Source organism: Gavialis gangeticus, unplaced genomic scaffold (assembly GCF_001723915.1).
Source record: "Gavialis gangeticus isolate Ggan-Ray unplaced genomic scaffold, GavGan_comp1, whole genome shotgun sequence".
Taxonomy (NCBI): Eukaryota; Metazoa; Chordata; order Crocodylia; family Gavialidae; genus Gavialis; species Gavialis gangeticus.
This window is the reverse complement of record NW_017729016.1, coordinates 4,660,190-4,671,759: the sequence shown is the minus strand read 5'-3', so window position 1 is coordinate 4,671,759 and position 11,570 is coordinate 4,660,190. Positions and strand designations below refer to the sequence as shown.

The window sequence follows — 11,570 nt, the reverse complement described above, 5'->3', positions numbered from 1 at the left end:
GGGTGGTTTCTCATTGCCACAGAGATCAAGGGCTTCTTTTAAATCCCTTCACCAGCGGCATTAAGGCGGCTTTCCTTGGCTGTGCACAAGGGTTTCACAGGCTCTTGTGGCTGCTCAGGGTTCCCAGCAAAGCAGCGGGAAGGTGTGATGTATACACATCCAGAGTTCCCATAGATGTCGCTACCAGTATGCAGCGGCCCACTGGATGTCATGTCATTTTTTATGGATTCTGATATTTCTGTTGTGCCTCCTTGTAGGTTTTGGAGGCTGCCCAAAAGCACGGAGTGAAGCTGACGACAGTCCTAACCACCCATCACCACTGGTAACCTTCCCTTCCCCAGTTCTGTTGTTACTGCTGTTATGCAGGGTACGATACTCCTCTGTCATGGCAGCTCTTCATTCAAAGGCTGGTTCAAGGGTTGTCCTCCCAAATCTTCCTTCACTAGAGGTTCTGCCCAGAGAAGAAAGGGCAGGGCTGGTTGGAAATGCCCTAACCTGCCTAGACTTGGGTTCCCATATGCCGAGACTCCCTGTCAGACCTGAAAGACCTGATTTCAAGCCCACTAGAGTAAGTGCACTTCGCATCTGCTGCAGAGGCAGAAGGACGGATGCCAACAGAATGCATAAGGGACGCGGCGTTTTGGTCGCAGGCCTGCGCTTCTTGTTCTGGAAGGCTGAGTCTGCAGAACTGAGCGTCAATCCCTAAGGCTAGGAAACGGAGAAGTGGCTGTGCCAGGTCAGGCTGGTGGTGTTGTCTTGCTGCAAGGGAGCTTGTGTCCATCAGTCTCATTTTAGACTTAAAACAGTGTTTTTTGTTGATGGAGCTGCAGCCCACCCTGGCAGTAAGGAAATGAAATGCAAGGGGCTTCTCTTGGAAGAGACGATCAAGCCGTGTAGTGAGATAGACAGCTGGCTGCTAGCATCACAGATACTGGCTTCTTTTTGCCTTCTCCTTGCTCCATAATGGCGAAGAGAGAACAAGTGCAGCCCTCAGCCTTTACAGGTTGCTGACTGCTGGTCTAGCCTGCCAGCTAACCGGGTGGTGCCCGCGTCTGTGCAGTGTCTAGAGGGACGCATGAAGGGGTGAGAAATATGCTTGGCATCTGCAGTGCCGTGCCACGTGCGGTAGAGCGAGAGATGCTGGATACAGGAGAGAGTTTGGAGCTGCTGGGGTGGTCGAAGCTGAATAAACACCCACAGGCACATGGCAGTATCACTGATGAAGCTGCTCTGCTGCACAAAGTGATAGGGCAGGATACGGTGCTGAGTCACATACATTGAGGGCCCTACTAGATGGGGATTCTCCCATCTTGGAGGATGAAGAGCTGACCAAAAATACTGGCCTGAAAGGCACTTGAGTTGCAAGTGGAGCAACTCGTGTGTTTGCAGCCCCCCAACCTGCCCCTTTGGCCCCCCCCAGGGACCATGCTGGAGGCAACGAGAAGCTGGTGAAGATGCAAGCAGGGCTGAAGGTGTACGGGGGAGACAGCCGCGTCGGAGCCCTGACTCAGAAGGTGTCGCACCTGACCTCGTTCAAGGTAACGGCGCCGAATCTGCCAGCCTGCACCGGGAAGTGGACTGGGAGCTGGCCCCACACGTGTTAGTCTTTTGCTTTGTTCGTGCTCTGCCCTTGCAGGGGATGCAGAGCATCCCTGGCTCTCGTACCCCAGGACGCCTGGGATCCAAGCCTCCTTCCAGTCCACGCTCCACGGACCCAGCTGGCCGGGTATCCGGGGCACTCAGGCTGGAGAGTCCAAGGCAGCCGGCTGTGAAGCTGGCCACAGCTCTCCCTTGTGTGCCACTGGCTGCCAACACTGGCCAACCTGATGGGCTCCGGGACACAGCCGGGCCTTGCTTTGGTGGCTGTTGTATCGCAGCACCTGGGGCAGGGAGCGGCAACTAAGCACCACTGTTCTGCGCGTATTAAACTAATAATAATTATACTACTAATAATACTATTACTAACTGGAGCTATTATTATTAAATAATAATACTAATAATGGCTATGATTGCTATTATTCATTTAACACCTGACATACATGGCAGAAAAAAGCTATGTTCAAATACATAGTAACTATTACAGTAGCAATAATAACAATATTGATAACAGTAATACTATTAATACTAATAACAATGTTAACACTGATAATAGGCAGACAAGGGTCTTTGGGTTAAATCTGCTATCTTATATTAGACCAACTCAACTAGTTGGAAAAAATTCTTCTTTTTGAGTTGGTCTAATAAAAGATAGCAGATTTACCCAAAGAACCTTGTCTGCTTATGTCCTTAGACCAACACGGCTACAATCTGTACCCCTGAAACAATAATAATAATGGCAGTATTAATAATAATAGTAATAGTATTATTGTTGGTGATGTTATATGGCTTTTGTTGTATGCCACGCAGCAGGCTTCTCTCTCTACCAGCTCTGTGTGGAGCCTGGGCTGTCAAAGACGCTGCTGTTACGGGATCACACCGAAGTTCTGGTCTCTGCTTATCTCAGAAAAGCACTAGTCGGAGATGCCTGGCAGGGGAGGGGGGCCAGGGAGACGCTGTGGATGTAGATGAGTGTTAATGTGTCTGCGGGAGAGGAGGCCCCATCGCCTGGCTAGTGTGAGGTTTGGCGCTGGGACTGGGTATAGCCGACACCCCATATACAGCACTTGAAGGTAGGCATCTTCACATGATTAATGGCCCTGTTCTGGGCATTGCTTTGGCCTCCCTCTTGCTGCCCGCTGGGCGCCAAGTTACTTGGCATGTAAAAGAGCACGGTGCCACCTCAGTGGCTACATCTGCTCCAAGGACTACGTCTGCTTTGCTTTGCCCTTGCTGCCTTCCCAGTCTGCTGTGTGAGCACCTCCCTGGAGAGAGGCTGCCCTGCTCTAGCGTCCACACTTAGCAGCGATTAGCAAATGCTCGTCCCAGACTCGCGCTGCTCTCCTGCCTCCCCTGCAGGTGGGATCCCTTCACGTGAAATGTCTGTCCACCCCGTGCCATACCTCAGGACACATCTGCTACTACGTGACGAAGCCCAGCAGTTCAGAGCCGCCTGCTGTCTTCACAGGTGAGGCATCTTTTACCCACGGCCTCGAGTACACAGATGCATGGGCTCTCCCTTGGCTTGTCTTCCCTTGATTGCTGGAGTCTTGAGCGCGCCCGGGGCCAAAGGACCTGCTGCTAATGAAATGGAGTGGATCTACCTAGGGGCACACAACTGAGGGGAACAACGGCAACAGTCAGAAATACTCCAGAGGCTTCAGTGTTGCAATCTGTAACCCCTTCTTTTCCAGAGTCAGTGACCGTTACGGGTCGAGTTCTGGGTTAGCAGCAAAATTCAGTGTTTGCTTTTTTGCAGTTGTGGCCGTCTCATTAACGAAACCCTACAGAAAGGGAGAGTGTGGGCTGGAGCAGTGTTTCTCAACCTTTTTTTGTACCAGGACCCATTTGTAAACATCGATGGCCAGTCCCAACCCATAGTTTAAGTAGAAAACACACAAATATTTTGGCCTCAAAATACTTATTACATACCACAAGTTAAAGCAGCTCAACAGTCTTCATTTTAAAGACAGAAATCGGTATCAACAGGAAAACATTAACAGCAATATCAACATGTGGCCCTACATTACTCCCAAGTGACGCTCACAGTTTACACCGTTTTCCGTGATTGTTTGTGACCCTTTCATATATTCTTGCGACCTGCTTTTGGGTCGTGACCCACAGGTCGAGAAATGCTGGGCTAGAGGGAAGGGCTCTGGCACGTCATCTCGGTCGGTTCAGGTCCTGCCTTGAGAGAAATAGGAGTCAGGACATGATCCCGGTAGGCAGTCAGTTTAAAACTAACACGAGGAAGTTCTTCACACAACGAGTCATTAAAGGGTGGAACTCACTGCCACCAGAGGTGGTAGAAGGTGAAAGTTTAGCCAGATTCAAAAAGGGATTGGACAGTGTCTTGGAGGAAAGGGGCGTCAGGAGCTATCGAGCGTGGGAGGTAGGGAGACAGCCTCTGAATCAGAGCTTCCTAGACCTTCAGTGCTGGAGGCTGCCAGTGAGAGAGGAACAGGGGAAAAACCCTGGTTTTACCCATTTCGCTCTCCCTTCCAACCTCTGTGCGACACAGGAGATTGGGCAGATGGATGTACGGTCTGACCCAGCAAAAGGCAGTTCTTAAGTAGGTGGGAGGCTTTCAACTTGTACCTGCTTCTTCTAGGGCTCTTGTCAGCATCCATTTAGGCACCTTCCTCTTTCCCTTCAGACACCTGCTCCTAGCCCTGCCTCTTGGATCTCTGTGCAGACAGCTGGCTTGTCTCAGGAGCTATGATGAGCCCTGATACTGTGCCCCATATGCCCCAGCACACTGCCCGGTCACACTGCGCTCCCTCCCCTGCAGGTGACACGCTGTTTGTGGCCGGCTGTGGGAAGTTCTTTGAAGGGACTCCGGAAGAAATGTACCGAGCGCTGATTGAAGTCCTGGGCCGCCTGGAGCCTGAGACGGTATCCATTGCTCTTCTGGGCTTGGGTGAACTGCTGTGACCCTAGGGCAGACACGGCCCCATCCCTGCCTGGGGATAATATTGCTCAAAGTAGGGGAATGACTTTCCGGTACCTTCGGCAGGAGGCTGCGGTTGGAAGGGACCTTGGGGGTCGTTTCATCCAAGCCCTCTGGATGCCAGATGTGCTTGGAGGGAGGGGGTCCTTGCCCTTGACCCTGGGGGGAGATACACGAGCTATAAGCGAGAATCTAAGGGGGGGCCTCTTGCTCGGTGGCTATGAAGCAGTGCTTTGCTCTCTCCTTTCCACAGCGAGTGTACTGTGGGCACGAGTACACCATCAACAACCTGAAATTTGCACGGCACGTGGAGCCCAACAATGCCGCCATCCACGAGAAGCTCGCCTGGGCCAAGGTGAGTGAGGGTCTCCCTTCCACAGAGCTCGCTGGCTTGTCGATCATCCTGTGTCTCTTGGCAATAGCCTGTCCTGGGGTGGGACTCGGGGTGACCCCTGCACCAACCCATCTCTTAGGGCTGGAACGAAGGTAACGGAGATGAGAGCCATAGTGACGAGGTTTCCTGGGCATCCAGGTGACCTGATGAGACGGGCCGGACTGGCAGGGGGTAGAACAGTGTTACTATAAGGTCACGAGACAGGAGCAGGGGTTCAGGCTTCAGAGGCTGTAGCTGGTCACGTTCTGCGCTTGCTTTTCTCTAACCCAGGGAGCTGGTGGCAGGGGCAGGGCTCTTGATGCTGCCCTCAGCTGGAAGGGGCCAAGGTTGTGGCTTTCCTGGTAACCCAGCTTCCATGGAGCAGAAGGGCAGGATTTCAGCCAGGACAGCAGCACTGCTCTGTGGCATGGAGCCTGAGAGACTAACACGCGTTCCCCGTGTACACGTGCACTCGTACTCTCTGCCTGCTTCCAGAGGGGCTGTGAATGGGGCTCGGCACAGGCCTTGCTCCTGGACCGTGTGACCGGGGCATGGATCTGTGCCCATTGGGGAAAGATCTGGCATGTCTCCTGAACTGGGAGGAACCTCATCTCATAGCAGGTCGATGCCAACACTATTGACTGACCCACGCTTGCTGGATGGTCCTGTGCGGGGCTGTCAGTAGTCAGAAATCTCTTTTCCCTCCTTATAGGCCAAGTATGACAGTGGCGAACCAACCATCCCATCGACTATTGCAGAAGAGTTTGCATACAACCCCTTCATGCGAGTGAGGTAGGGGGGTGCGGGTCGTGGGTGCGAGTGCTGCCTGGCAGGCGGTAAGGAAGTGGAGCAGCACGCGTCTGCTCTTCAAGGAGAGACATTGTTCAGCTTGTTGCTCCTTCGGGTGCCCAGTCCCAGTTTGGATGGAAGCACAGATCTCCCTTCAGATAACTTTGATGAGCAAGAGAGATCTCTCAATTTTGCGGCATTACCTGGTGTTGCACAATTGTTTCACCCTGTGACTTCTCCTGTCCCTCTTCCTTGGCAGATTTGATTGCAGCAGAGCTCGAGGGGAGGGCCTGGCTAGCTGAAGAACCCAGGGAAATTTGTGACGTTATTGCTAAACGATGCATCTGCTCTGCTGAGCAGCTGCATTCCTCATTCGTGCTGCTGGCTTTCAGCAGGCACGTTCGAAGGGGTGCAGGGCTGCATTCAGAAGCTTTGCTTCCTAGGCTTGCTGGCTGGCTGTCCTGCCTAGTGATTGCATTTCAGAAATTCTTCGGTTTGCCGTATGCTCTGTGACAGCTCTGAACTGCGGGCTATTCTCGTTAGCCCAAAGAAACTGCTCTAAGCATTTGGATCTTTAGGGATTGATAAAAGTAGCTTGTGAGCAGATACGTTGCAAATGTAACAGCAGGAAGCACGTTTGGTAGCTTGAAGGCGAACCCAGTTCTCAATTACAAAAGCATTTTTGTTTGAGCTACAGTGGGTTCAGTGCAAAATGTGGCTTACTGTAATGAAAGCATGGTCTTTATTTTCCTTCTGCCAGGGAGAAGACAGTCCAGAAGCACGCCAGGGAAACCGACCCTATTCGGACAATGGGAGCCATCAGAAAGGAAAAAGATAACTTCCGGGTGCCAAGAGACTGAGTATTTTGCCTGAAACACTTTATTGTCGGCTTGACCATGAATTAGCTGTTTTAGCCGCTAGAACGCTCCTTGTTCTGTTGTGTGTAGTTAGGGTTTGGTTTTGGTTTTTTTGGGTTTTTTTTTTTTTTTAAATGGTCTAAAGGAGAAAAAAAAAAAGCACTTTGCTCTTGTTGAGCTGTTCCTTAGCATATTTATAAGATGATAAAGAATATTTATCCCTCTATCCCTGACTTTCCAGCTGTGTCCCTTGCATTGAGGTCATGCACAGATCACTTACCAAACGTTCAGCATTTAGCTCAGGGAGGGTCAGGAGAAGGCTAATGTTGAGGGCCCAGGGCAAAGCTCCGGTGTCTCCTCTGTAGGGCTGCAGCGCCATCGGGCCCTGGCGCTTCATTTAAAGTCTGTCTTAGGGACATGCATCACTACACAGAGGGCTGAAGAGCTGCTTCATGACCTTTTTGTCTTTCTGCTTCTATGTCTTTGAGCTGCTCAGTCCCCTGGTCCAGGTGCAATGCTTGCTCTGCCATCATCAGTGTGGAGTCTCATTCATTAGATCTGCCACATCGCTTGCTTGATATTCGCTCGGCTCTAAAAATGGGTCGGCGGGATGGTTTGAGCTGTCCTTTGTGTTGCAGTGGCTTATTCCTTTGCTTCTGTATGTTGGAGATAGCAGTAACTCTTGAAGCCAGTGCGTGCTCAGCCTGGGAGGCTGGACCATTTATGGACTGCTGTTAACTGCTGTCAGGCTTATCTGTAGCTCACTCCTCCCCAAAGTATAATTTGCAGAGGTTGTATTAATGCCAGGCTGTAGGCACCCAGCTGATGTGTAAGTAAGACCCCCAAAAGGTCTACTAATAAACACAGGTCTTAAAACCTGACTAGATACTGAGCTCTACAAGAGGGCTTCTACTGCCAGTGTGGCCAGACTAGTCACGGTGCAAGTAGATGCTACTTTAGTTTAACGGTGTCAGCTTGCCTGACCTTTCCAGCCAGGAGAGCGGGGCATTAACAACCCCTGCTTTGCGCAGGGAAGTCCAGGCCCCGGCTGTCTTGCGAGAGTGGCTGTCGGCTCTCTGGGGTCAGTGAGAGAAGCTGGATCTTTGGTATTTCACCTGTGGGTTCCTGCAGCTTCCTACCTTCCCAGCAATAGCTTTTAAAGGAGTCCCGCTTCATGTGAGGGAAGTCCAGGCTGGGCACATTCACCTTCTGGTCTGAGGTCAGAAGCTGCCCCAAACCTCGGTGTGTCTGTCTGTACACAACATGACTCCCTGCTTTTCGTTTGGACTCGCTAGGCCACGTGGCGGGCAGCATCCCCTTCACAATACGAATGGCACATCCAGCTGTGTGGCCTAGCAGTGCCACCAGCCTCAATGGGAACTGTGTAGACTGCTTTTAAAGCACAGCGGGTTCAACTTGGTGACTAAGCTGGCATTTCACCTGGTTCCCTCTCGCCATTGGCAAAGCGATGCCAATGAGGAAGAGCAGTGGAGCCCCAGCTCCCACCCCGGGCTGTTTGTGACCTCGGACAAGCCCCTAATCTCCAAGAGCTTCCACCCCTGCCTCCCTAAATCCTGCATATGATGCTTCCCTACCTTCTGGGGAACTGCTGCCGGTTTCTAAGATGTTCTGGGATCCCTGCACGTGAGGGACTGCCTTGCTACTGTGCTTGCCATCTTCCACTTCGCTGTTAAGACTATGAACCATGCAGCATACGGTAAAAGCAGGTTATTTACTCAGTTAAAGCTCCCTGCATCAGCAAAGATGGAAATTCCCATTTGAATGCACTGGCTTGCAACACCTGCGAGTTCTGTGGTGCACATGCTGTGTCCTTACGGTGCCCACAAGGCTTGAGAAGCAAGCTGAGAAGGGAGGACTCTTTGCAGGGCCTGAGTGTGTAGGAAGAGGCTGGGCAAAGCTTGCATTTTGCTGGTGAGGCTTGACCCCAGGGGGAAGGCAGAGCACACTGTCAGCATTTGCATTTTAACGGACTGGGCTCCTAATTCTGTCCTCCTCCTGTCTCTGATTGCACTGGTACTGACTGCAAGTCTGTCGACACATGTATGATTTTCAATAAATGCTTCACAGTTGAACCCAAGCAACGATGAGTCTCTTTTGCTCTTCTGCTGAATTTAGTTGCCTGACAAGGAAGGTGGAAGTGGTGCCTACTGCTGTTTCCAGGATTGCAGTCCGTTAACTGCTCCATTTTTCTCATTAGGAGGGTGGTGAAGCACTGGAACAGGCTCCCCAGAGAGGTGGTGGGGTCTCCATCCTTGGAGGTGTTTAAGACCCGGGTAGACAAAGCCTTGGCTGGGATGATGGAGCTGGGGCTAGTCCTGCTTGGAGCAGGGGGTTGGACCAGATGTGACTCCTGAAGTCCCTTCCAGCCCTTCTTGTCTGATTTCCCTGCTGTCCCTAAACACGTGTGGCACTAAAGCTGAGACTTATTCACTGAGTTGCTAAGTCTCAAAGCTTAGAGGTGTGTAACTGGATTGTGGCAAGGCCCTGCATAACCTAAGGAGCGAGTGCCCAGGGCAGCACTAGCCAAAAAAACGGTGCTGGTCCTACGCCCACTTTAACAGGCATGAAGGATCTTCTATTTTTGCCCCTTCTGTTACCGTGCTTGCTGAATGCGGATGCTTCCGCTGCTGTTACGATGACGCTTTCCTTCTGCTGTTGGATCAAGATGTCTTTTGAGGCCTGAGAGCGTGAGACCTCTTTGTTGGCACTGAAGGCTCTTTAAAAACCAGCATTTTTTAAAAACACTAGGAGTCATGTCATTTCAGCATAAAAACCTCCTCTCCAAAGAAGCCTTGAAGGGCCAGCCTGCATTTGTACCAGATGTCCAAGGGTGGACATGTGCAGCCATAAACCTGAGTGTCACGTAGCTGGATGATGTCACTTGTAATCTGGAGGCCGCTCCACAAGTGGCTGGGTCTTGCAGAGCTCGGCCAGGAGAGAGGCTGGCTTGGGAACACGATGGTTGGGTTACGGGTTGCGTGGGCCAAAGACATTATCCCTTCCCCCCGCCCTTATGTCTCGTTCACAGGTTGAACGTGATCGGGATCCCGGGAAGAGTCATCTCTGAGCCTGCAAGCTTTCCTCCAGCCTGGCTGTGCCCTTCTGCTGCCAGTTTGCACATCTGAGCGTGACACTGGCTCTACTCGTCATCACGATCCCCCATGCTAATAGACTCAGCCTGACCCGCTGACGGATCCAGAGGTACCCGTGGCCTGGATGACCATCACGCTGACTTGGAAACGTTTCAGACCACAGCGGGGAGGGGCTGCAGATGCATCGGATGGCTGCCGGAGAAGCGACTCGAGCCCTGCAGCCAGGCCTGTAACATCCCCTGCAGCCAAGAAGCAAGATGGTGACATGGCTGCAGCATGTCAGGAGATGCGTGGACACCCCAGACGTTCGGGGCTTGCAGAGAAGTAGGAAGGAACGGGCTGCTACAACAACCGTGGCCAATGCAGCCAGGCTGCAGCCCACTGAAGGGCCTCTCAAGTAGCTGAGCTAATCTGCGCAGTCTGCTTCCAAGACTGGCTCTGATGGTATGAAAAGGCTATCGAGAGCCTGTAACAGAGGTATTTTTGGCATCTCTCTCTCTCATTCATTTAGTGCATCGCTCTGAGTTGGCATTAAAGTCATGAATTACCCTCGTTGGTCCTCACTGTGTTTTACACACGTGTTTGCACGATGTAGAGCTAGGCGCTGCATAGGTGCAGCATGGTGCTGGCTCTGAACGGTCCCGTTCACGGGGCAAAGCGAGGAGGAGGGAGAAAGGGCTGGGCGTGGGTGGGATTCGGAGCAGATCGATGAGGGAACCCACGTGTCCTGGGTCTCAGTGCAGCACACTCTCACGTGTCGTGCAGCTTCCTAATTAAACCACGGAAAAGAGTTTGCATAGGAGGGAGCAGAGTCATCCTACTTCCAGTTCAACCCTGCTGGAAGCAGATCTACGCTGGAGCCAGCCGTGATGCCACCAGTCCAGTTGCCCCCACCGGCGATGGACTTTGGGAGGCCTATGGACTACCTACCGACCTGCTTGCCGTTTGTGAGATGAGCAGGCCATCAACAAATCCCAGGTGAGCCCAAAGTAAGAATAAATGCATTGGTGCAGCCGGGACCATGCAGGTCCTATGCTCTCCCGTGTTGTGCAGTTATTTTCTTTCCTAATTAAATCTCATAAAAGAGTTTGCTGTTGTCCCTGGGCGTAGGAGGGCACGGAGTCCCTCGACTTCCAGTTCAAGCCTCTGCGGATGTGAAACACAGGGCTGGGCCCCGTCAGGCTCCTGCTGAAACCCCTCTCGGCCTTTTTTTAGACAAAAAATCCCAGCTCTGTGGGCCTGGCTGCGAGTTCAAGTCACAGCTGGAGAGAAACCAGCCCTAGAGCTGCTCCACATTTCCAAGCACGAGCTTTATAGCCACTTTGTCTCCTTTGCAGCAGGATAGTCCTTCCTGCAGGGAGAGAATTACTTTGCACACGTGGCCGGCGCGCGGTGACCCAGGTCCGTGACTTCGCACTTGCTGCCGGTCTATGCGCCCTGTGCTAGTTACCCGTTAACTGCAATAGAGGCGACGGGCAGCAGGGGCCGAAAAGCGGCGCTGGACTTTCTTGGACTGCAGAAGAGAAAGGACTGGAGCCATCTGACTGCGAAGACCCCAGAAAGGCTTGAGAAATCACCCTGGAAAGGATGTCGGGCTGCCCTGGACCCGCATCCTGCTTCCCTGCCCGGCCAGGGGGCTTGGCAGCCCCCCAAAGGGCTGGGGCAGCCTCAGAGGAAGGGGCTTCGGGGGATCCCACCGCCCCGGGCCCGGGGGTGCACGGCAGGGAGAAGCAGGGAGCCCCGCTTAGCCCCGGGGCCTCCACTTGCCTGCTGGGTGGGAGGGGGCGGGGAAGGGGCAGGGCAGGAGCCGGAGGCTGGATGGGGCGGAGCGGGGCTTGCGCAGGCGGCTCGGCCTGGCCCGGCGGCAGGAGGTAGCGGGGGCTGTGCAGGGG

At 52.8% G+C, this 11,570-nt stretch overlaps 2 protein-coding genes across 3 annotated transcripts in view; both read left to right on the top strand.

Moving 5' to 3' along the window:
- The window catches only part of HAGH (hydroxyacylglutathione hydrolase), a 15,880-nt gene extending 5,650 nt beyond the window's left edge, over nt 1-10,230 (top strand). The window contains exons 2-9 of one of the 2 annotated variants that reach the window (XM_019512720.1): nt 258-322; nt 1,421-1,538; nt 2,956-3,064; nt 4,388-4,491; nt 4,800-4,901; nt 5,632-5,711; nt 6,469-6,553; nt 9,615-10,230. In XM_019512720.1, coding sequence (XP_019368265.1) covers nt 258-322; nt 1,421-1,538; nt 2,956-3,064; nt 4,388-4,491; nt 4,800-4,901; nt 5,632-5,711; nt 6,469-6,553; nt 9,615-9,653 — 702 coding nt within the window. In that variant the 3' untranslated portion in view covers nt 9,654-10,230. Of the gene's footprint in view, nt 1-257; nt 323-1,420; nt 1,539-2,955; nt 3,065-4,387; nt 4,492-4,799; nt 4,902-5,631; nt 5,712-6,468; nt 8,661-9,614 lie in introns of those variants that run through there. The other variant, XM_019512721.1, reaches the window with a different exon arrangement.
- A 1,313-nt stretch (nt 10,231-11,543) lies between these two features.
- LOC109294387 (hydroxyacylglutathione hydrolase-like protein) overlaps nt 11,544-11,570 on the top strand; it is a 13,440-nt gene continuing 13,413 nt past the window's right edge. Inside the window, exon 1 of the mRNA XM_019512718.1 lies at nt 11,544-11,549. The gene's annotated coding sequence lies outside the window, so the exon portion shown is untranslated. The remainder of the gene's footprint in view (nt 11,550-11,570) is intronic.